Below are 24,263 nucleotides of genomic sequence, written 5' to 3'. Positions count from 1 at the left end.
ACCATCAGCCAAACAAAAGTTACAAATGAGCCAAGTGAATCTGAGCCATGATTTTAAGGGTTCTCTAAGAGCTGAATTCAAACACAAGAAACTGGACATCATCTGAAGTTGCTTGATTGAACAGCAGCTGGGGAAATGCCATGGAAGTACACAGGCAAGTCATGGAGAAACACTTTAAAATTACTTGAGTGTGTGACCTGAAGAGAGAAGGATCTATAACCACAGAGTTTGACTGCTGAAGTCTCCTGTGACAGCCAGGACATCTCTGTGTATATTCTCTTTAAATAAGCCATTGTGTAGTGAAGCAATATCTGAAGTTACTTTGGCAGTATCTTTAAAGATAGATAGATAGATAGATAGATAGATAGATAGATAGATAGATAGATAGATAGATAGATGCAGACAACATTAATATTGTGGTTGAATATGCTAAGATTAGAGAATGTTAATATTTCAGATAGAAAGCAGGTGACTGAAGGAGTCAGGAATACTTATTCCTGTGCTCAGAATTGTGCTTTGAGCTTCCTGCCTCTCTCTCAGGTGCTGACTTTGTTAACCATTGAGATAGAAAACTGTATGTGCTTCAGAGTTAAGTGTGTGGAATATATATATATTTATATGAGCAAAGATTGAATGATGGAGGATAGTTTCCATGACAAAAGTAGGTTTTCTGTGAAGTAGTTTGGGTTATAATGAACTCTCAATGTGATGCTTTGCCAAAAGGAACAGCAATACTATAGGCTGGGTGTTTCTAGTAGGACAGGAAAACATAGGTTATATCAGGAGGTGGACTCAATGATTCTCATGGGTCCCTTCCAACTCAGGATATTCTATGATATCTCTTTTTGTTGTGACCAAATATTATACTTAACATTGTTGTTCAGAATTCAAGGAGCAAATTGAGAGATGAGAAAGATTAGAGATGAAGCATGAAAATCATTGGGGGATTGAGATCATATCTTGAAGATCTCAAGAAAAATCTTAATTAGCTTTATAAAGTAGGCAGAGAAAGATTTTCATACTTTACAAATGGTTCTATGGAGAATAGAAATTTCTTTAAGAAATTCAGTGGCTGGTCTCGGTGACTGAACAATCCAGACCATGCAATTTTATCCAAGAGTTGTTGATTCTAGATAGAAAATGGATTTCTCAGCACACACTGTAATAAAAACATGAGTTAAATTAAGAACAATCTAAATTACACTGAAGTTCAGACTAGATGTTTCTGTTTTGATAATCTGTGATGTTTTCAGTAGCATTCAGGCTGTTCATTATAGATGCTCAGCTATTGCAGATGTCTTCTTTTCTTGGCTGTAGAGGGAGGCAAGCTCTGGTAGCACTGCATGGCAGGTAGTCTGAATCCTTCATTGCTCATGTGGTCTTGGACACCATAATACTGCTACAAGTAACCATACTACAGTAAACACTGCAAGTATGAAATAAATGCATGTTGTATTATAAAGAATAGTGTCAATAGCGAGAGAAAGAAGATCCAAGAATATGTGTGTTGTTTTGTAAGAAATGTTTGGGATCTCCCCCTGTCTGGCAGACTAATGGTTAAATAACGATAGTAAATCTTATGTTCCGAAGTGAAACACAAACTAAAAATGCGTGTTTTGGAAATGTTGACTAATGACAGATTCACAGTATCCAGGGTTTATTTTTTTCCGTATCTTAATATTTTTCTGCTTTATCTTCTGTCTGTCTAGTTTTACTTGTTATAGCCTTTTTAGGAGAAAATATCCCAAATGATGATGCATAAATTTTGCTTTCATTGGTTGAAATAATGAAGGCCAGAAATCTTTCTTCAATTAATAGCTTTTTACAGTGTTTTCCTTTAAAATTCTTCGACTGTTTTTCCCCCACTCAAAGTAGGTTGTAGACAAAAAATGACCAATTTGTTAAGTGACAGCTGAGGGAAGGAATTTCCCACACTCCAGCCCCTTTTCACTTTTGTTTAAAAAAAAAAAAAAAAAAAAACAACAACAACAACAACAAAAACTCATGCAATAACCTTCTTCCTATTTCTTTTCCATCAAATCACTTTAAAAATGTGCTAGTACAAATGGGTTGTATGAAAGAGTAAAATATAAGTTAAAGAGAGCAAGACTGAGAGGAAAGGTAGGCAGATAGCTGACTGCAGTAAAAAAAAAAAAAAAATCTGTGGCAGAAACATTAGACTCGATTCTCCTTAGTCAAGCCCTTACCCAGACCACCACATTCCCTCACCATTCTTCCAAGTCAACATTTTCAACGTTTGTTTATGTTTATATAACTGAACCAATATTCGTGCAGTGTAGCTGAGTCCTGATGGCCTTTGCTTGTCAGCTGATATCTTGTTTTTCCTCTCCCCAGCTTGCTATTTTATTCTTGAAGCTAAATTAAAAACATGTACTTGCTCCAGGATAATCATGTAGCCTATGTCCTGCCAGCTCTAATGCTTGAGCAGTTCATGGGCTGTTTTTTAACCTGATCTGACCACTTGATGGATTACAGCTCCACCTTACATTTTTGTAGTGTTTCCTCCTCTTCAAAAATATTTATAAGAACATCAAAAGAAGCAGCTATGAATTTTTCCCTTCCCTTCCCTTCCCTTCCCTTCCCTTCCCTTCCCTTCCCTTCCCTTCCCTTCCCTTCCCTTCCCTTCCCTTCCCTTCCCTTCCCTTCCCTTCCCTTCCCTTCCCTTCCCTTCCCTTCCCTTCCCTTCCCTTCCCTTCCCTTCCCTTCCCTTCCCTTCCCTTCCCTTCCCTTCCCATCATCATCCTGATCTCTTAAATCTTCATCATTCTCCCCATCTCTTAGCTTCCTTATCTATTTCTCAATCTGTTGCTGTAACATGCCTCATCTCTGACTAATATTAACACTATCTCCCTTGCTTTGTGTTTTAGAAATGTAGGACAAAATTCATACATCTTTGTCCCTTCCGTTCCATTTTTCTGTTCATTACTGTCATAGACCTTCTTGAAAGACATCACTGATTTCCTCATAGCTCTAGATCCAAATATAGCATTTTATAACTCCAAAAAGAGTTCCTTTCCTCAGTCTCACTGTCCTCTGCACTCTCACTTGAAGAGGTATTCACACCTGCATAAAGGACTGATCTGTACCAAACAGGTACTATGTACTTCAGGTTGTTTTATGCTTAACTTGCTACTTTACATAGTTTTGTTTGTGATTGCCATGACTTTTCCTTTATTCTATCTGTCAGAAGCAGAAATATTTAGTTCTCATAGAAGAATAAAAATAAGGAAATATTTCAATTTTTGCTAAGAATCCTAAAAAGCCTCAGCAAACGGACACACCTCTTTGTTCTGAAACCTAACAGTAGCTTCTAATACAGAATATAGTTGTTTTTTTTTCTAAAATACATGGCATCCACTGGAGATGGTAGAAAAAAAAAAAAAAGCAAATGTTTTAAAATAGTTTGTTTCCCTGGAAAATAAAATAAAATCAACTGCAAGCAGTTTGTATCACAGGAAAAAAAAAAATCTCAAAAATGAAGCTAGAAACTATTTTTGGTTTTATGTGTTTGGAAGACAAGACCAAGATGTATTTTACCTTAGGGGACCTTGCGGTGTCCTGCGGTGGATGGTATCTGAGATTTTTGCAGTTATGCTACTTTTAGACTATTCACTGTTAGTGATTATGGTCCCTTTTTCTGGCATATCTTATTGTGGTAATGTTGTACAGCCAAAGCCAAGCACTTAGTCAAGCCAAACAACTCTGGAAGAAAGCAGTTTTGTGGGTGACTTGTGGCTGACACTCACTTCTGGAGCTCTCCAGCTTGTTTCCCATAGCTTAGCCTGATTTGCTAGAATCCCTGAGGTGGGCATCAGAGGCAGCTGAAGTGAATCATTGCACTCTAGGTTGGTTTTGCCATCTTTCATGTTTTAACTATCTGTTGGACATAAACAGCAGAAGGTTTTTAGATAGTCTGATGTGGTTCTGCAAGGATACAGACTGCCTAATGAACACTGAAGGCTTTAAACAAGTATCTAATGATCAGCCTCTTTTAAAATTTCCTTGAGACAAACAGAAAATTATGGTCAAAGTTTGGTGTATTTTCTTCGTTCCTGAAGGAGTTTTGTCTTACGTGAAGTTTCTCAACATTAGTTGCTTGGCAAACGTGGTGTGTTCCTTACAGTGCAGAAAATAAACAGGCACCTACACTCATAATCATAAATGAGAGTGTATAATCATAAATGAGAGGAGTTGGAAAGCTGGAAGTTCTCCCTCTGTGGAGATACTCAGAAGCCATCTGGATGTAGTCCTGGGTAACCTGCTGTAGGTTGCCCTGCTTGAGGAGGGCAGTTGGACCAGATGACCTCCAGAGGTCCCTTCCAACTTCAGCTATTCTGTGATTCTTTGCATTGTACAAAAGCCTATGTGTACTTCCAGCCTGGTTTTATTAGAGGAGAGCCATGTCTCTACTATGAGTTTGAACCCCCCTTACTTCACTGTACTGCGACCAAAGAGTAAGAAGCGGTACTGCAGCCTTAGTTGTTGGTCTCAGTATGGGTGTCCTGCCATGCTGGAGCTCTCAGCTGCAGGATTTCTACAAATGAGATTCCTTGCTGTAAAATGTAATGTTTTGGGAACCAGGTGTGCTGGAGAATTTCCTTGTTAATCAGGACCTCAGCATGTCTCTAAGAAAATGTAATCTCAGCTTCCATATATTCAACTACCCATACATTTAGCTACTGCTTTCTTAAAGGATGGATGAAGTGAATACCATCCACAAATGGGCTTCATGATTCATTAAATCCGATCTGTGAGGAAACACAGCAGAGGACTAGAAATTAACCACCCGTCCATTACTTACCCACTTACCTGCAGGTGGTGCGTACTGTGTAGTTAATAAAGCTGGGAGGAGCAGAGTCCACCTATGGGTAGTGAATTCAGCACTCTGACACTGAAAAGACGGCCGTGTTAGATTTGCCAGTAGGAAATAAGTAGATGTTTCTGCATGTAAAGTATTCTTCAAAGACCTCTGTATTTAAAGTTGCATTCTGAAAGACCAAAGACCATCTGCAGTTCATTATCTTTTTGTTAGGCCTGTTAGAGTTCTGATTAGAAACAAAAATGTGTGACTTCAATGTCTCTATGACTTATGCTTATTAGTTGGGGTTTGGTTTTTGCTTTTTTTGTTGTTGTTGTTGGTTGGTTGGTTTGTTTTATGTTTGGTGGTGATGGTGGTGGTTGCTGTGTTGGTTGGTTGGTTGGTTGGTTTTGGGTTTGTTTATTGTTTTTTTTTTTTTTTTTTTGTCTTTTGTTTTTTTTTTTATTAAAATCACAATAGAAAAGATGCCACTAGGTGAACTAGATTGTGTAAACAACTGAATTGATCCTTGACAGATTCCAGACAAATCACGTCATTGGAAAGCATTCCTATAAGGTAGTACAGCTCCAAAATATAGAGGGTCTAGCAAAATTAGGATATATTCCAGACGTAGTGGTTCTGAGGGGTAACACTATACGCAGGTTACCACCTTATAAGAGCACTGGAAAATTTTCTGTTTTAGTTAATGTTTTGCTTGCTGTGTTGCTGTGGCCTTTGTGATGTTGAATGTGATTTTTTCTTTCTTTGGCCGCGCGTAGAACTGGAGCACGTTCTTTGTTCAAGATTCAGAACTGGGGAAAAGATCATTAGTTCGCTATCTAGATCTTGCTACTTAATCAGTTATCCCTTTGTTGAACATTAAGATTAGAGGTAATTGCTCCTTAATTCGGAACAAGCCATTTTCTTGAAATCTCAGTGTGGAGTCCAACTTCAAGCTACTATTTAATAGGCCAAAACCTGCTATGTGAACACTCAGATTAAAGCTGATGCTTTAATATTTTTACAGCATTAGCACAGAATAAGAAGCATAAACTATCTTTTAATTCTTTGTCTGCTAAATATTGTGGGCAGTTCATCAAGCCAGAGCAAACTTCTTCATTAACAATCCAGACAGAGAACTCTGTTACAGTGCTTTACAGGTAATTTCTTTTGTGTCTAGTAGATTGTTGGTGTCTAACATAGCAGACCAAGTGTATTTACAACTGAAGGATTTTGACAGTGTTTCTGTTTTCTTCATTGCACGTTTAAACATTTGGAAGGGAAAAAAAATCTAAGATAAACTTTATTTTTTTGCATCAAATAATATAATTTGATTATTATAAATATAAATATATATAAATATAATTTTTGCCAAATTATTTTCATGGCAATCTCTCTACTAGCGTATTGTATGGACATCCAATGTCTCTCCAACCAACCATTTTTAGGTTCTGTGTTCTCCTGAATTTTCCAGTTGGCTCTGACCTCTTTTTAATAACTGAAAAGAGAGAAGGGAAAAAATAAAATGCAAAAAACATTTCTAGCGATACAAGTTATTAGATACCAAATGAGTAGTCTCTTATGAGAATAACAGTGCAGTGCATTTTATTACCAGTAAAAGGAAGAGTTCCATCCCAACTTACCTGGCAATGTTCAGAAAAATTGCAACATATTATTTAATGACTCAAATATATATTGTCTCCCTGTGCAGGCTGTAAAAGTTTGCTCTGTGTGGATAAAGGCCAGGTTTCTCCATTGTTCCTTCACTGCAAGTTCTTTCCATTTCTCAAATATTATTGTGAAATACTCAACAGCTTTTTTGCTCTTAGTCCTCCAGGCCCTACAAAAGCTCCTCTCGTGTGATGGTGAGAATATGTTCTGTGTTGCTTTATCAATTATTTCTTGAATAACAGGAATGAGGGAACAGAGGATCATCCAAATAACACAGAAGGCAAAAGAAAATCATAGAACTCATCAGTTGCGTATTGGAGGTTTTGATGGTCTTTTCAGAACTGTGGTTTTACTTACAGATAAATAAACAAAATACTATTGCCATCCAAATTTCTCTTACTGATTAAGGAGAAGAGTGTAACTGGGATCCTAGTTTTAAAAGTCTAGTGTGGCATGAAATAAATAGCTATCTTGACAGCTCAGAATGGGGGGAGGAAAAAAAAAAAAAAGATGATTGTTAAACTGTGTGTAAAGGTCGTCTTTATTGCTCTATTGTTGCCTTGGCTTCGTTCTGAGACGCGTGAAAGGCTACAGAAAAGCCTAAGCATGTTTCTTGGCAGTTTTTCATAAGCAGTGAGCCTTGTGAAAAGTGAATGTGGAAAGCCCCATGAAAATCAGGATTTTGCTGAAAAACAGAGAAATGTTATATAAGATAATAAATGTTTTGATGTGGCTTTTTAAAAAGCAATGAGCAATGCTAGTGAAGAAGACAGAAATAGTTTCAAAGGGGAAAAATACCTTTTCTATTGTGTGGGGATTTTTTTTCCTTCCTTTTTATTTCTTTTAATGCCTGAAACAGCAGCAGTGGGAGATGCACCTGCTAGTGTTCCACTTGTCAGTACTGCTTGGTTCAAATCTGAAAGTTGCATTTTTGTGGCAGATCACATTGCTTGCTTCTCCTAAACAAGCACTAATTAACAGCACATTACCACTGGCCTTCAGAAGTTTGAAATGTAGTGTCCACAGAGCTGATGGGCCTATCTTTATAAAGATACCCTCTTCATTATCATGCGACAGTTCTGCTGACCACAGAGCATCATTGTGCTCATACCTTCAGCTGCTATGATAAGCAACATCAAAGTGGTTTTCTTCTGGTACGTTTGACATAGTCTTAACCCACTCTTCATTGTGGTGTACTACATGTTGACCTATATTCTTAGGCTCCGATGGAAGAATGCGCATATGCCTTGATGAAACAAAAAAACATGTTTGGGGATAAAAAAAAAAAATTGCTTAGCTGATTAAAAAAGAAATATATTGTTTTGTTTTCTTATCTTTTATATGAGCACTTCAGAAACACTTGTGTAACCAGATCAGAGTTCTGATTTGAGTAGACATTGAATAGAAAGTTGGGTGGGTTTACTACATTTGGGAAAGTGTTACACTGAAGTTTTCTGTTGTTTAGCGTGATCAACTACCTTCCACTAATAGAGTTAATGATGCTAGAAGTTTGCCTAAGATTGTTTTCCAGTTCATTTTCAATTCACATAGCTATCCAGTGAGAAACTTGGACTAGACCTTCAGTTGCCGCACAGAGAAGCAGTCCTGTGTTACTCCAAAGAAGGGAGATAATAGGAGTTTTCCTCTGATACTGACATTCACGTGGTCAGTGAAAATTGCACTCTCAGGTCTGATGGCAGATTTTTGACTCAAATATTTTCCGAGTGAATGAAATACGAGAAAGTCCTTGTGTAGTGGGTGCCTTGGGTTTTGCTTTTCAGAGAATGTTTTATTTCCCTGGCATGTTTTCTGCAACATCTAATGAACATTGGTGGAGCTTGAAATAATGTATCAAGAATTTTCTTCCTGAGATGAGGCTGCTCTAGTTGCAAGGCATTCCCAAGTGAGCTCTCTAATGACTGATAGATGGGAAAAATAACAGGAAGGATCCTTAAACATTCCAAGTTTTGCAAGAAAAATGATGAATTTTTTGGATGCGGTGTTTGGTACTAAGCCTGGAATTCTCCTAAATTTTGATAGTGGAGCCTTCAGAATGACATGGTTAGTCATAATATTTGACATTTGGGGAGATTTTTACTGGATCTCTAAGTACTTGTCAAAACTTTTGAGAAGAATATTTTAAGAAGAATTATGTTTTCCTTTGAGAGTTTATGAAACTGTTCTTATTTGTTAAAGCCTGTTTCCTCTTCTTCAAAGCAAAAAGAGATGCAGAAACTTGAAAAGTCTGTACTGAATGTTTTTAGTGAAAGGATAGTTGAAGGCATCTATCCACACTGTATTCAGTTATTAAATGGTCTTCAGAAAATATTTCCAGCTTTAGATCAGCGCATTCGTTTAATGTCACCAGCCAGTTACATTTTTTTCATGTTTATTTTCACATAAGATTTGTAGTATGCGGGTAAGGGACAGGAGATACACCAAGAAGGCAAACTGGCAATTGTCCAGACATCACAGCAAGTTCTGCCCAGTTCATGTTCATGTCTGCCCAAAGGCCGAGGCCGTCACTTTGGTGGTTAGTATTTGTGAGGGTCTGTGGGCTGTGAGCTTTGGGATTGCTAAGTAAACAGACCTATCTCCAGTCTTGGGACCTCAAAAATGTCTTAATGGGTGTCCCCAGATGGCAGCAATGTTCAGATTGATAAGAATTGAATGTCCCTAGTTGCTGTTAAGGAGTAACAAAGTATAATGGCAAACCTCAAGTTCAGGGAATTATCTGTTTCCCTGGTTCCCATGGATTTGCAGTATTCAGTTTTATTGGCGTGTCACCCTTCCTGAGCTGCATATATTCATTACATTTGCCCAAGATTTGTCCAGGACTGCTAAAAGACTTGGTAATATTTAATAATGGTAGCTTCCTGGGATTCTCTGGCTCCAGAATGAATTGTTTGTCTTGCAACTGCTATTACAAACAACAAACTGTCCACTGTGGATTGCCATGTTAGACCTCTCCAGTGTTGCCAAACCCAACCCACTAAAAGTCATGAGGGTATTTATGGCATGCTAATACAGGGCTTACACTGCTGGTACCCCTTCTCATGCCTCCAGGGATTGTATTGCCGCTTCTCTTTCTCTTTTGTGCTTGACCACTCTCAAAAGCAGGTATCTTGGATGTTCTATGTTTGAAACAATTTTTTATTAAGTAATTTGTGCAAGTATGCATTATTCTTCCATTCTAATAGGAAGAATCAAATGAAGAGCTGTCTAGGTTGTACTGTAGGGAGGCTGGATATGTGGGAGAAATAACCTGAAGGAGGGAGCTGGGGGTGTTAACAGCTCAAACCATTCCTGTCACCACCAGAGCCCTCCTCAAAATTTTATTCTCAGTCATCCCTGCCAGATCACAGGACTGATAAAAAGGTGTTTTTGATTTGTGTTTGCCATCTGAATTTTGATTTTTATGCTTCTATTGGGTTGTATTTTCGTGTATTTCTCTGTAGCCACTACAGTTAGAAATGTAATTATTTTTGAAAAAAGAGATTCTCCTAAGACAGGTGGAGCTGCAGCTTCATGACAGTTCTGCTAAAACATTGCCAGCCCACCCATGCCTCCCATGCTATCTTTTTTCCCACACTATCCACGTGACTTGTTGCTCACATAATGATATGTATTGTGTATGGGCACACAAAATATGCATAACCTTGAAACCCTGCAGATGTGGTCTTTGATATAGCTGCACAGGGGACTATGGTTTTGAGGGTTTCTATGTTGAGAGTACCTGACCTTTGCTTTTCCTGCAAGGCTTTGGGAGATGTGGGGTAGGTTTCTGTTGGTTTCATGGGAAGCCAAAGATTTCTGTAGTCTTTGGCTGGATCTCAAATCCTGAGGTACTGAAGTGTGACCTAATAATTTAGGACTCAGAGAAGGGTGGTGTTTAAATAAACTATCTGGTTTTGAACATTCTAGAGCTATTAATTATTAAAATCTAAACAAATCCAGGGTGTGGCATGTAACACACAATACCTAGAAACAGCTGGGCTGAGCTTACATGTGATGTTTTTTTTTCTAAAAAGACATCATCTCCTCCGAGCACAATAGAGCTAGTACTTCTCTTATAAATAGTGAATGTTTTATAATTATATGCAGTCCTAAAGCTGGTTCCTATTATTGAGAGTCACAGAGTTTGGGGGGAAGGGTTTGTGGGTTGTTGTTCTTTTCCAGAAAGATGTCCAATCAGCCTCTTTGGCAGAGTATTGACTATGGCTAAAGTATGCTTTGGTGTGAAAAATGTTACAGTCCAAAGAGTAACTTCACTTTTGTCTCACTTTCCTGCTTTAATGTAGGATGTTCTGTGTCAGGAACTGACCGTTCTGTCCTTACTCAGTCTCCAAGCAGAGTTCTGATGTCAGTACTTTTCATACCAGTCCCTTAAATTTGTGTGATACAAACAGTACAGTCATAACAGGTCAAAGGAACCCAATTTAATGAAGTCCCAGAGGCTGTCACAAGTAATATTGTCACTGCTGAACTACTGAGCTGTCTCTGTTCAGGGAGATCCACCATCCCTGAACATCATGGTTGGAGCTCTTTAGGATCATCCAAGTTATGTTACAGTTGTATTGCTTTTCTTTTGTCTTAGGTGAACTGTGCGATGAGGTGATTAACCACTGTGTTCCTGAGCTAAATCCATGCCAACATGAGTCCAAATGTCTTCCACTTGACAAAGGATCCAGGTGAGCATGTGTCCCACTGGTCTCCAAACACTGGGTAGATCCATTGGCTTGACTAGGGTTGAGCTGTCTGTGAGCTTGGGTAGAAAATATTGAAATAAATAATGCCATACTATATATACTTCAGATCGTATCACCTTTTAGTGCAACCTTACATACTTGTTTGTTTTTTTGTTTGTTTGTTTTATCTTTCTGTGGTTAGCTTGCAAATAACGGATCTAACCCCAAAGCAAAGAAATTATTCTGTAATGGAGCGTGACAAAAGATGCACTTCTGGAATAGTTACTGCAAAGTATCTTACACTGCATCAGAAACTGAGGATGGTTTCCTTATGTGTTCCTTAGGCTATCCATCAGTTCAAGCAGCGTAAGTTTGAGGAGCTTTAACAGAGGTAACTCAGCTCTCCTCAGGCCACACTGGCTCAGTACTTAAAATCCAGTTCCAAAAGTACTGAGAAGGGAGAGAGAAATGGGTGGGTAGAGCATAATGTGGGAGGCAGAAGCTTCCTTTTTTATTCCCATTTCAGCTGTTGACTTCTGGTACGGCCGGTGGTCTTGGGGTGTACTAGCAAAAGCTGGCCTGGACTGCAGTGGGGCTCAGCTCCCTGCACTCCCTCACCTGGGCGACAGCAGAAAACAGCTGAATGGGATGGCTCACACGTGGGAGCCACCTTCTTCTACTGGCTGTAGGGAAGCGAGCTTTGCTTGGCTCATGTTAGATTTTTTAACATCTCCTGTGTTTGTATTTGCACAGCAGGAATGACACTGACTGCTTCACAGCAACAAAACATCTGGAGGTTTGGGTGTTTGGGTGTTTTGAGAGGTGCATAGTAGCAGCACTCATCACTTCTCTGAAGAGGGAATTTCAGAGCAATTTAGCAAATAGCTCAACTTTTTGATTGACTTTCTCTCTGTGGAGAGCTTTCTGAGGAAAGATCTTTGAATCAAAGCAGTAAGAAAAGAGAACAAATTCAGGAGGGCTCAGTGCAGCTGTGAGCTGTGTTGTGTGCTTTCTACTTTTTTCTTTTTTTTAGCTTAGGGATATGGTTTAGTGGGGATTCTTAGCGTTAGGTAGAGGTTGGACTCGATGATCTTGAGGTCTCTTCCAACCTAGAAATTCTGTGATTCTGTGATACTAAGGCTGTTTTCACAGTCGCAATGCTCTCCTGGTGGCTACCCTTTCCCTCCTGGGGAGGGCTCACCCAGCACACCCAATTTGTCTGGGGAGAGACAGGAGCACTCTTTGGTCCTCTTGGTAACCTGCAGTTTGCGTCAGACAGACTACGTCCTGTGAAGCAATTAGCATACCAGAGTAGCACACCGACTAGCATACCAACTAATACACAGAACATTGCAGAGTAGGTGAAGGAAGCAAAATAAAGTTTTAGTGATGCTGACTGTCTAGAGGGCAGCTGAACCTGTGCTAGACAGTCTCTACCGCTCAAACCACGTTTTTGGGTGGAAAACCTCCAGACAGACACATTTCCAACTATCAAGGAAGATGAAACTGTCAAGTGATTAGGATGGTTCTTGAAATGATGCACAGGGAATGGAAAAGGTGGCGTGTGCTTGATACATAGATAGTCCTGATGCTCTTTCTAGCTATCATTCTCAGTTAATCCATCATTCAGCTAATCCGGTAGCTACAGCATGTTACAAGGCAAAGGTTTGTAACTCGGCTTGCCTTATGTCATTAGGTATATGAAAGGATGCAGACAACAGTGATCCAGAATGGTTTTACTCTTTCTGGAAGCATTTTCATACCTGCCACCTAAATACTTTGAGTAAATCTGATGCTTGCTTGCTAGAAAAGTGTTCTTCACAGTGAGGCCATTAACCCTTGGGAGGAGCCTAAATAAATACTCATAAGTATTTTCTACTACTGTTTGTGAGTTATTCTTCCCATTATTGTTGAGTTAATCTTCCTACTATTCAGAGAATGATAAACCAAATTTCTTTACTGGTTCCATCCCATTTTGCTTTCTCGCAGACCAGACTTGAAACATGAAGGAGCCTTTCCAGTCCTGAAAGTAGACTTGTCCCGCTATTGCTTTTTCTTGCATACCTGAATTGTACCAAACCATTCAGAAATAGGCTAAAAGCCTTCAGCAGCTCTTGTGGGGACATGTGGTTGCTGATGGGTCTCATGCAAAACAAGGGCCAGTCCTGTGCAATCACTGATCCCTTGAGCAGTTTGGTGCCCTGACCTGTGATGCACCATGTCCTTAGCATCTAATGGGGCAGTGTAAATCTGCATGCACAATGAGTCAGGGTCAGGCATCATTCCCCTGCTCTTTTTATCAGAGGCAGGGGATGTTAAAAGCAGGATTCAGGCTTGTTCCTGAGCAGACTGTCCACTTGGCAGCTTTGGGCCATGGGCACACAAGTGGGATGCACCACTGAAGAGAATGATAGCAGCACAGACTCCAGTCTGTCTGTCTGTCCTGCCTTCAGCTTTAGTCAGCCTGCAAGTCTGCAGAGGGAGGAAAAGATGATAAAGAGAGGAAAAAATAGAAAGCCAAGTTACATATTCATATGGAGAAGGAAATTCCGTTCTGGCCCTGCAATAGAAGCCATGAATCATGGCTTTAATACAATAGACATTGAGTGCATGCAGATGCAAATCCCCTTGGATAGGCCAACATTTTGAATACCACAAGACATGTTTTTCGACTATCCAGTACTGGGAATGTTGCCATCACTACAGGGCTGTAGCAGAAAACAGGATTTCAACTGTACTGGTGTCATACGGTCATTGGGAAATCAGATAACTGGTCTACTCATGTAGAATACTCTCTTACCAGGGCTTCAGTACAAAAATTTCTTTGCCTCCATCTTTAGTGCATCTGACTTTTACTGATACTGAGTCACTTGCTAGTGCTGTGTGGGAGAGGGACAGAGCTCAAGTGCCACCATTCCCTGAGGGCAGGGCCTTGAGTTTCCACAATGATGCTGGGTGAGGCACTCATGTGGCTGAGTGTCTCACCTGCTCTGTGCTAGGCACACATTTTTTGATAGCTTCAGCCTTGATTTTACACCATGAGAGCTCAGTGATGACAGACCCAAAATGAATTTTATGTTTCTAAAGGGAAAGCCAAGGCTGGAAGCAAACTGGGTTATTTCAGTGCGTGTTTAGCTGCACAGAGCTCTTTGCTTTTTAAGCTAAAATTGCAGGTGGCTTTCCTCACTTCCAGCCTCCACATATTTACTGTGCTGTTACTAGAGAAGAAGAGGAGCTTCCTCTGTGCCAGAAAAGTTTAAAAAAAAAAAAAAAAAAAAAAAGGCAAAACATTTAACACAATGAATTGACTTCTAAAAAAAATAACTTCAGCGAAGGAGCATGTTTTTCCATTCACTGTAGTGATGTTGGAGCACGGTATAAATATACTTTATTTTTCTAAAGCTTGGAATTATTACCTGACAGCTTAAAATGCTGATTTAATGCAGCCCTGCAGAGAAAAGTGGTGGTTCTGTCATTACTGAGATAGCCAATACACATCATAAAATTGATGCATGGCAGCCCTGAATAAGGCACTGCACATCGTTCATTATTACATCACTTTATATTAGGACTGCGGGGATCAATAAAAAGCAACAGGATTAAATGCTGCCAGTTTCCCCCCACCCCCACCCCAAAAGTCTTTTGATTGACATTATTTGCATGCAGGTGTGACTGAAATGGTGCCGAAAAATACTGCACACCTCTTATGGTTTGGGGAAGGAACACTTTTTACTGCTTTCTCTGTTTTGTCATTCCCGTTAAGTTAATCACAGTATTCCCTGAGCCACCACAGTGTAAAGAAAGCAATTCAGACATGCGGAGCTGGAACATCAACCACTCTGTGTCTGTGGAAGGTCATGATGGGGGCACCTCCCAGAGGAAGGATGGAGAAACAAAGTCCATGCATCTACATAGCTTTATCCCTCCTACAGCCCACGAGTTAATAGGCTTTGCCTTATTTCCCCCTGTTTTAACCAGTCATTATGAGCTGTGGTTCAGAATGGAGCCTGGGGGGCACATCACTCTCAGTGCTGGAGGTAGGTGGCTGCTGAAGCCCGATGCTGCAGCAGCCGTTCGTCTGTCATTAGCCACGTGGAGCTCACTGGCTGCGTGTCCTGGGGGCTGGGGAAGGCTGGGAGCCAAAACACGCTGCCACTCGGAACCAGCTTCAACACGGAGATGGTTGCCTGGAAAGTGGGAGTATCTTTTTTCTTGTCGGCTCCCATGCGTCCAAGTCCTTTGAAGGGGTTTTCCATGAGGAGCTGTCTTTACCCTGCCAGGCTGCTGGCAATGAGGAGAAGGGCAGCAGAAGAGGGCAGTGGGGCAGATTCTCTCCTGATGCCACCTTCCTTGACTTTATGAGGTCTGTCCTCTTCCAGCTCTCAGTGGCAAGCACACGGATCCAAACAAGGGGCTCTGGCAAGAGCACAGACCTCTCTTTTATTGGTGAAGAGTAGCTCTTCCCGTGTTTTGGTTTAAGCAATATGCCGTTTGTTTTCCAGATGTGCAGTAAAATCCAGCTGGGAGGAGTGAAATGTGCTTTATGGACTAAATCATGACTAAATATTGTCTACGCTGTAGGCTCAAAAAGAGGCTGTTCAGCAATCCCCAAAGTCTGTTCCAAGTCAGAGACTTTGGGACACATTTTTTATTGTTAGGTTATAAATATCTGCAGGGCTTATAACAGAAATGTTGATGCTACCTTCATACAACAAGCCAGATTTTGAAAAAAAGGCAATGTTTTCAGGTTTGGGTGCATCCCATTGCGTTGCTCCTGAGAGTGGCGTTACCCCATAGGAGCAGATACGTGCCTTACCTGAGCGTCCCCACGGGAAGGGACAGGCTTCAGAGATAACTTTCCCTAGCTGAAGCAACATTTACCATGCCTTGAAAGTGAATGACAAACAGGTGGTGGGCTCCAAACTAATGGTGCTTTTCTTTACATTTGCTGAGTTTTATGGTTTGCTTGCAGATTGCTTCCATTTGGGAGGTGGAAGTTTACTGTGCTCTGTGTGGCTGCACAGAGCCAACCTCACACATTCAGCAGCGCAGAGACACAGGCAAAAGCTTTTTGTGCTCTTGCATTGTCTGAGACATCAGAGCAACTGCCCTCGAGTCTGTAAGGTTAGGGAAGATGTCATCTTTAATATCATAGGAAGACCACTATCTGATCACCTTTCTCCACCTGGCTGTGAAATAAAAAAAAATAATAATAATAAAAAAAAAACACAGTAGTGTGCGATTACTTTGCTTGGCTTGAATTTAAGCAGCTTGCAGAAGTTCAGAAGGAGACAGACAGGAAGCCCTTGAGCGTTTCTGAGTGCAGGAACTATGCTTGATGCTTCCAGGAACAACAGTTAACACCTTCCCATCTCAGATCAGATTGGTGCTACGTTGCCTGTGTGTTCTATCATCGCTGAAACAAGCTATTAACAGCAGTCTTCTTGTATTTCAGATGTGAATGCTTGCCTGGTTACAGCGGCAAACACTGTGAAATAGATGACGATGACTGTGTGGGCCATAAGTGTCGCCATGGAGCTGTCTGCGTAGATGCAGTCAATGGCTACACCTGCGTCTGTCCTCAGGGTTTCAGGTACGTGACAGTCAGCTCCCCATACGGACTCTTCCATACATGTTGTTGGGGCACTTTCTTTACTTACCTTCATCCTCAGGGCTGACCGCCCTCTGGATATGGTATTGATCTGTCATTCCTGTGTGGATGGATGGCTCAGTGCTTCCTATCTTGTAGCTGACGTAGGTCTGAAAGGCTGAACTGAATACAGAGGGTTGAGGATTCTTGCTTTGAAAATAGTTTGGCTTTTGTGCAGTGCTGTGGCAATTTGCCTGCCTGCCTGCCTGCCCTAGCCTTTCCTGGTGAAACACTAGGTGGTAATACACTCAAATCAATTATATGGAGATAAACTCTATGTATGCGAGAGAGAGCAAACGATAATAAAATTATATATATGAACCCACAGACCTGGCTGTAAGAAAATAAGATTCTGAAGATTTTGTGCCTGTGTCTCAGTGCCTGCTGGTGGACAGGCTCAGTACAGTTGGGGCTGTAAATTTTCAGTCTCTGATTCTGACATATGCCAATAAATCTGACTCCTGGAAATCTCGCTGTCTGTCAAAGATAAGTGTGCTACTCCAAATGGATTCACTAATCATTGCCTGAGGCTGGATACTGGCTTCCTTCCAGGTAAACCTTTTCTCTGTTTGAAATACACACATGAGACAAAGAGGAATACCTGAAAAGATCAGTCTTGACAAAGCAGAAATTGCATGAACACTTACAGATCCTTTTCCCTGCCTTGTATCTACAATTGTTTTCATTCTTCTTGCTTTCATCCTTGCTGGGTGTTTTTTTCCCCTTATCAACACAAGTTTTTATTGCAAAGCAGACAGACTTCCCTGAATAGGCATTGATATATAACATGATGTCAACCCATGGTTTCACTGAATCAGACTTGTTATTTACAGGATATCAGATACCCTTTCAATTTCATATTCATACCATTTTCAGTACGTTTCATTCTCTGCTTCAATCCTTTTGATGGCTTATGGGATCTTCCAAGTTGCTGACTGGCTACGTAACAAGTGGCTGCCCCACAGAGGAATTGTAAATGCTCAGTGTTATCTAACTGTTAGAAATTGTGAGAAATGGGATTGCAAAGTCACACCACGAGGCAAGGCTACCTCAACCCTGTCATCAGACAGTAGTGACCGGGAGATCTCTGCTGCAGGTGCCTTGATTTTTGAGGCATGTTGGGACTTGGCAGTGATGAACACAAGGGTTTTTTTTTGTCATGTTTTGTTTTTGTGGTTGGTTTTGTTGCTGGTTGGTTGGGTTAGGTTGGGTTTTGTTTTTTTCTCTCCACTAAGACAGGATCACAATGTTTGATAGGGATATTTTGAGTTGTGACACAGCTGAGCTGAACAGCAGGGTTAGGTGGGGGACTGGTCTGGGTCCCTGCCTGTGCCCATGCAGCCCCTTGGGCAGTTTGAGCAGCATCCCTTGTTGGCTGTTCTCACAACAGGGACCTCAGGAGCAGGAGCAACTGTCTGTTAATTCTCTTAAATGAGGGGTTTTCATTAAAATACAAGTGCTTCAAACAGTTCCAAAACTCTCCTACTAGCTCCTACAGCACTTCACAGCCTGAGGTAGACTTACACGAGCAAAGTACGTGTAATCCCCCTGCCTGATAACTACAGAGCCAGGAATAGCATGAGGTATCATGCTTGTTTTCATTTTTTTGCACTGCTCCTTGCCATCTCTCTAAATTTGCTGTACAAGGCACAAGAGAGTGCGGGTGTTTTAAGAGAAAAACATCGCAGTGGGCAGTAACAGGATCTGCCAAAGCAGAGAGCAAGCTGAAGCCCCTAGAGTTCTCCACACAGAGCAGTTCCTGGTCTTGCTTGATTTCAGGTTTAAAATTCTGCTAACAGAATATGGTCTGCTCATTTGTTCATTATTCTTTCCATGACTCTAGCCTTTTATAGTTTAAAGGCCTGCTGCTCTGAAGGGGTTTCTGATTTTTTTATTTATTTATTTTTTTAAGATTGCAATTGCCAAGGTAGTGATTGACAGAATTCAGGCTTCAGATGTACAGGGTTATAGATTCAGTTCACGAAGTGTGCTTCAGCTGCTGACTGTACAGCGAGGAGATAACTTTGTAAGTACTTGAAGGCTGCAAGTGTTGATGAGAAGGAGAGAACACAAGCGGGTGGTCTGAAAAGGTAACTAGGAGACCTATTATTATGATTAATAAAGTTTTTTTGGCTAAATTTCAGGAATCATTTCCCAGCAGTTAGTTTACAGTGACCTCCCAGTCATCTGGAGCTTATGCTGTTGTAATAAATGCATAGACCTCTAACAATTTTATGGCTGTTGCTATGCTATACATCAAAGCCACTTGCACTCACCAAGTAATAAGGTTGTTAAAACTTAACATCCTCATACAGTTGAACAAATGGCAGTCTCTGGTAATTCTTAACAGTGGTGAGCCTCGCATGCACAATTACACCCCTCTGATCACAGCCCCAGAAAAGCAGTAGTACCAACGTGCACACACCTGGTTTTCCATGTTGGCATTTGCTGTTCACTGTTCCTTTGTAGCTGTGCTCCATACCTTAGCTTATCATTCAGCAGCCTTTTGCAATTACATTTTCTTTCTGTAAAGTTTTCTGTTTTCTATCCAAAGTTGTTTTTTTTGTTGTTGTTTTGTTTTTGGTGTTGTTGTTTTTTTTACCTCCTGGAGATGAAAACATTTTCAAGAATTTGTGACCCCCTGCTGGATGAAAGCTAACTTATCAAACCTTCCCTCCAGCAATCAGCCTCACAGTAGTGTTGTCCTGACAAATGCTGCTCTAGTAGGGAATCACATATTAGGGCTGCTGAGCTTGGTACATAGCACTATTCCTTCATTGTGGAGAATGAGTTCCCCACTGGGACGGTTTGTTGCAAGAAACTCAACAATGATTATTTAAATAAATGAGATTGTACCAGGCAGGAAGGAGTTGGCCAGGCTATGCCTCTCTGGCTGTGCTCCAGATTCCTCTGCTAAGGAAATAAGTTGTATTAATGATTTCTAAAAATGTGTTTTTTAAAGTTAAAATTAAAAAAAGTAAACGCTTGACAGACACTTGCTGCAAATGTAATGTCTAGATGCCGTCAACACCACAGCCCCATTTGTGGGGCTGCCTGCTGAAAGGGTTTCATGGCAAGGAAAGGTTGCAGAGGAGCTGGATGGAGGGCTTGGGAAATCTTTCTGAGCGACACCACGCAGAGACTCAGTGGCTTCTCACAACATTTGCTTTCTGTTAGTGCAGGCTGTTGCGGGCTGCATGTATTTTTTTATTATTATTTTTAACTTCCATGAAACGAGAGTTATATATACTGTCTTCCTTTCTGCTTTCTGGTTGTTTCTCACAGACAAAACAAAGTGCTCAGCGTTAGGTAGAGCAAAGCTAATTGGCTGGCATAGCAGTGCTCCCTTCCACTGCGCCTCTCGGTAAAACAAATCACGCCTGACATCAGGTCAGTGGTGGCAGCACTTCTGTGGGATCAGCCCAAGCTTGTTCCCCTTGCTGGCTGTCCTGACCTGCTTACCAACTAGCTGCAAAGCCCTGCACTGGAGAGAGACATCACACGCTTAATGAAGCCAGGCTTTGGAGAGGAAAGTGCTCCAACCCGTGCACTTCAGTGCCTGGCTAGCACTGGGGACACAGCACTGACGTGTCCTGAGCTCAACCACTCTGGCTGCCATGCTGATAGGCAGCTACTACAGGAACCAGCTTAAATTGGCAGGAACTGCTTTCTGTGCATGTCTTCCCATGAGGCTGTTGCTATTTTTTTCATGTTCCCTTGTTTTCTCAGGAAGTAGAACGTGAACCACACCTTGGTGAGCGGGGCTGTGCCGCCGAGGTGCTGCAGTGCCCTCCAGGAGCGGGGTGGCCATGAGGCTCTGCCAAGCTGCTGTGGCCAAGGGGTCCAATCAGGAAGGGAAAGGCTCCCAGTCTATAAATAATTCATAGTTTAGGTGCGTTCACAAAGAGGTGTTCCTAAGACTGAGCAAAGAGTCAGTCCCACATGCAGTCATTCCCCCAACCCACGCTGCCTTCCATGCTCATTTCCACCACTGCCCCAGCAGGCTGAGCTCTGCACTGACCCCGTGAACCTCTCCAAATACTCCTTGGAGCAAAGCGAGTAGGGTTTATTGATTGCCAACAGCATTGCCTGCCAAATTACCCTTTGGAGATATGTTTGTCTAAATTAATAGATTGGCTTGTTCCTGTGCAAGATGATGTTTTTCTGGTAGAGACTATTTACCGCTGGCTGATGAGGCGGGGTATGGTGTAGTGGTGTTTTTTGTTTTTTTCCCCAATCCCTTCCCGAGAGCATTAGCAACTTACAGCTGCGCACTCACAGCACCAAGTGTCACAGCACTGAGCGAGCTGCCCGCATGGTGCTGCGCCTCAGGAAATCCTCCTGCAGAGGTTTTTGTCTTCCTCGTGCGTGTTCCTCTGTAACGGGTTTTTATTCGCCCTACACATGTCACCACAGACAAGGCCAAGAGATTTGGGCGATGACAGGGAGCTGGTTAGGATGTTCCTTGCTTTACAGAGGCTGTGGGGAAAGGAGAGCTTTTCTCTTCTTCTCCCAGGTGCCAAGTCCAACTGTTTTCATCTTTCAAGGCATTTTTTGGGTTTGTTTGCCTGAGGAAAAGGAAGAAAACTTCCTCTACAAAACAGAAAGGAAATCCCTTGTTCCTCTGTAACGTGTAGCTGTCCCAAAGCAGGGATGCCATGACAACTACAGAGCATTGTGAAACAAGTTGAGATGAAGAAACCCAAAGCAATTAATGCTTTACTCTGCCCTCCTGGTGTTTCCTCTCTTTGTAAAAAAACAGTAATGCAATGCCCTGGGTCTTTTCTGTCAGACATGATATAAATGCAGAGCAGCTCCACTGATGTTGATGCAGTTCAGGATTCATCCCACCCATATTTCATTGTGAATCTGTCTTTCTTTTGTCTGATACAAAGAGTTTCCCAGAGGCAGACCAGGGAGCAGTATGTGTTGTGAGACCAGGGCCAGGGAGAGGTTTGGGCTCTCTCGCCGTGCCACACAGCTCTTAGGGCAGGGCCATGGGACTGTGCAACACTGCACATCAGGAACTGTGAAAAGGAAAGCAGGCACCCCCAGTTCCTTCTCTTTCACAAGCAGCAGGTCCCTATGGCTGAGCAAGATTGTTCCTGACTATGCTGTGGCTCTTTTATTTGCTATTCCTGCACGTCTACTATTGGTACTATTTGCTGCAGGGTAATGGCTTCATTTCCAGTTCGAATTGTATCTAGGAAGATTGCCTAGAAATTCACTGAGCTTCCAAGTCTCACCTGCGTTACCGGAGAGGAGTGAGGTTTGGGGCATTTTTTGCTTTGTTTTTATACTAGCACTGTTATTCCACAAAGCGCTCCCCAAAGGCAGGAAATTCCTAGCGGGACAAGTGGGATTTCACTGCTGCAAGGCTGTGCTGAGGGGTTATTCACTGCATGACTGACTGCTGCAATCCCCTCCTGGAAAGCCCTCTGTCCCCACGCTGACACCGAGAGGCAGCGCGGGAGAGCCTGAACCCGCAGCCACCCCACCTGGCACACGCTCCCTCCTCTCCAGCCACCCATTTTTCACCATTTTGTCGTCTACACATTTTCAAGCAGTCCCAGTATGCGTTTGTTGGGTTTGGACAGTGCCTTGCACTGAGAAATCTGAGGTATGGTGCAGGGCTTGCTGTGTGCAGCCAGCGGGACCCAGAGCCCAGCCCAGCCCTTTGCAGCACCCACAGGCTGCAGCAGCCCAGGAGGTGCACAGGGCAGAGATTTTTCCATTTACTTCTTGCAGTTTAGTCTGACACATGGTATCACTGTGAAAGATGACTGCAGCTTTTTGCACTTTCTCCCTTTCCTCTGCTCCTTCGATGCCAGTGTCAATATTTCAGTGTCGCTGAGTCGTTCTGCTCTGTTGTACAAAGCAAAAAGCCTGGGAGGTGTGCAGCCCTGCTGCACCCGGGCTGGCAGCCTGGGGACTGAGCCCTCACTGCTCCTGGGAGCCATGGCCCAAGCCTCAAAGCTCAGAAGCTCCTATAATGTTGTTTTTTTCTCAGCCTCTTACGTCATTGAGACCAAACCGTAGCACTTTCCTACAGATCCAAATATAACTTGGGTTCACAAGTACTCAGACTGAGCATTTGCTTTGCAGCTACCTCGGACTCTGGGAGGTCTTCCTCTCCTTTGCATGTTTCTGCTCTGTGACGTAGCCAACCACAAACTCAGCCTAAATAAAGTTGATGATCCCATTGCTGTCAGAAACACCCAATGCAGGGAAGCTGCATGGCATTTGCACATTGCTTCTGAGAATTGTTAGCAGTTCCCACGTATTGATTATATGCTCTCTGATCTGCAGTACAGCAAGTGAGGAGACTGTAAGAGACACTAACAATAGAGGATTTTTCCCCCATGTGCGGCACCAGAGGTAGACTCAGGTCACAAAGCCTAGGACGGGGATTTTTGGCTGAGGAGTGCTGCACATTTCTGGATGGCAGGGAGAGCAGGTGGCCAAGACTCAGGTTTGGGCTTAAATGGTCCCAGATTTTGCTGGGAATGTCTGCATGGCATGGTGTGGGATGGAAGCTGTTTTAGACAGACTGCCATACCTTGCAGAGCTAAATAACCAGTGCAAAGTGCAGAACAAATTGTTTTCAGTATTTTAATTGGCTCATTCAAACCCAGCATGGGGATTTCTGTGCAGCATTATGCTGTATAGCTTTCACGCAGCAAAGCTGGCACGTGGTAGATGAATCTCAGAGTGACTGTACCGCATAGTAGTACATCAGCATCTAAAAATGCTTCCTTCCTTACAAAAACTGTGACAAATGAGGCTGCTATTTTCTTTACTTTCTACAGTGGACTATTCTGTGAAACTCCTCCGCCGATGGTTCTGCTGCAGACGAGCCCCTGCGATAACTACGAGTGCCAGAACGGCGCCCAGTGCATCGTGGCACACCAGGAGCCCGTCTGCCGCTGCCTCGCCGGCTTTGCTGGACAGAAGTGCGAGAAGCTCATCACAGTCAACTTCGTCGGGAAGGATTCCTACGTGGAGCTGCCGTCAGCCAAAATTCGCCCTCAGGCAAACATTTCCCTCCAGGTATGTCGTGCAGAGAACATCCATTGCCAACCCTGTACTTTTCTACATCTACATCTACACATACATACGTGTTTTCATCCTGAAGGAACAGGGCCTGTCAGCCAAGATGCTGACAAAGAGTCAGTTTAGAGCCAGTTGGCTTCTCTAAAAGTATTGAAACATTTAGGAGCAGCTAAGGCACCACTGTGCCTTTGTGGACACACAGCCTGCCTCCAGCATCCCACCACTCTTTTTTTCCCAGGACTGGCAATATAACTAGAGATGTTTCAGCAAACTTCCCTGTCCTCTTACTGATTTACAGCATTGTCTTTCATCCTGTAGAAAGTGAGCAAGTTGCATCTAAAAAAAAAATAAAAAAGACTTTTTTTTCTTTTGTACTATAGCA

General features: G+C 42.1%; 1 protein-coding gene across 1 annotated transcript in view; it reads left to right on the top strand.

The window, feature by feature from the left end:
* The window catches only part of SLIT3 (slit guidance ligand 3), a gene marked incomplete at both ends in the record, with an annotated part of 518,009 nt that overhangs the window by 468,528 nt on the left and 25,218 nt on the right, over positions 1–24,263 (top strand). The window contains 3 exons of the mRNA XM_084295482.1: positions 11,088–11,181; positions 16,634–16,771; positions 23,638–23,878. Coding sequence (XP_084151608.1) covers positions 11,088–11,181; positions 16,634–16,771; positions 23,638–23,878 — 473 coding nt within the window. The remainder of the gene's footprint in view (positions 1–11,087; positions 11,182–16,633; positions 16,772–23,637; positions 23,879–24,263) is intronic.

Source organism: Netta rufina, assembly GCF_964035555.1.
Source record: "Netta rufina genome assembly, chromosome: 14".
Taxonomy (NCBI): Eukaryota; Metazoa; Chordata; class Aves; order Anseriformes; family Anatidae; genus Netta; species Netta rufina.
Note: the sequence above shows the minus strand (reverse complement) of the source record. Positions and strands in the feature narration are given on the sequence as shown.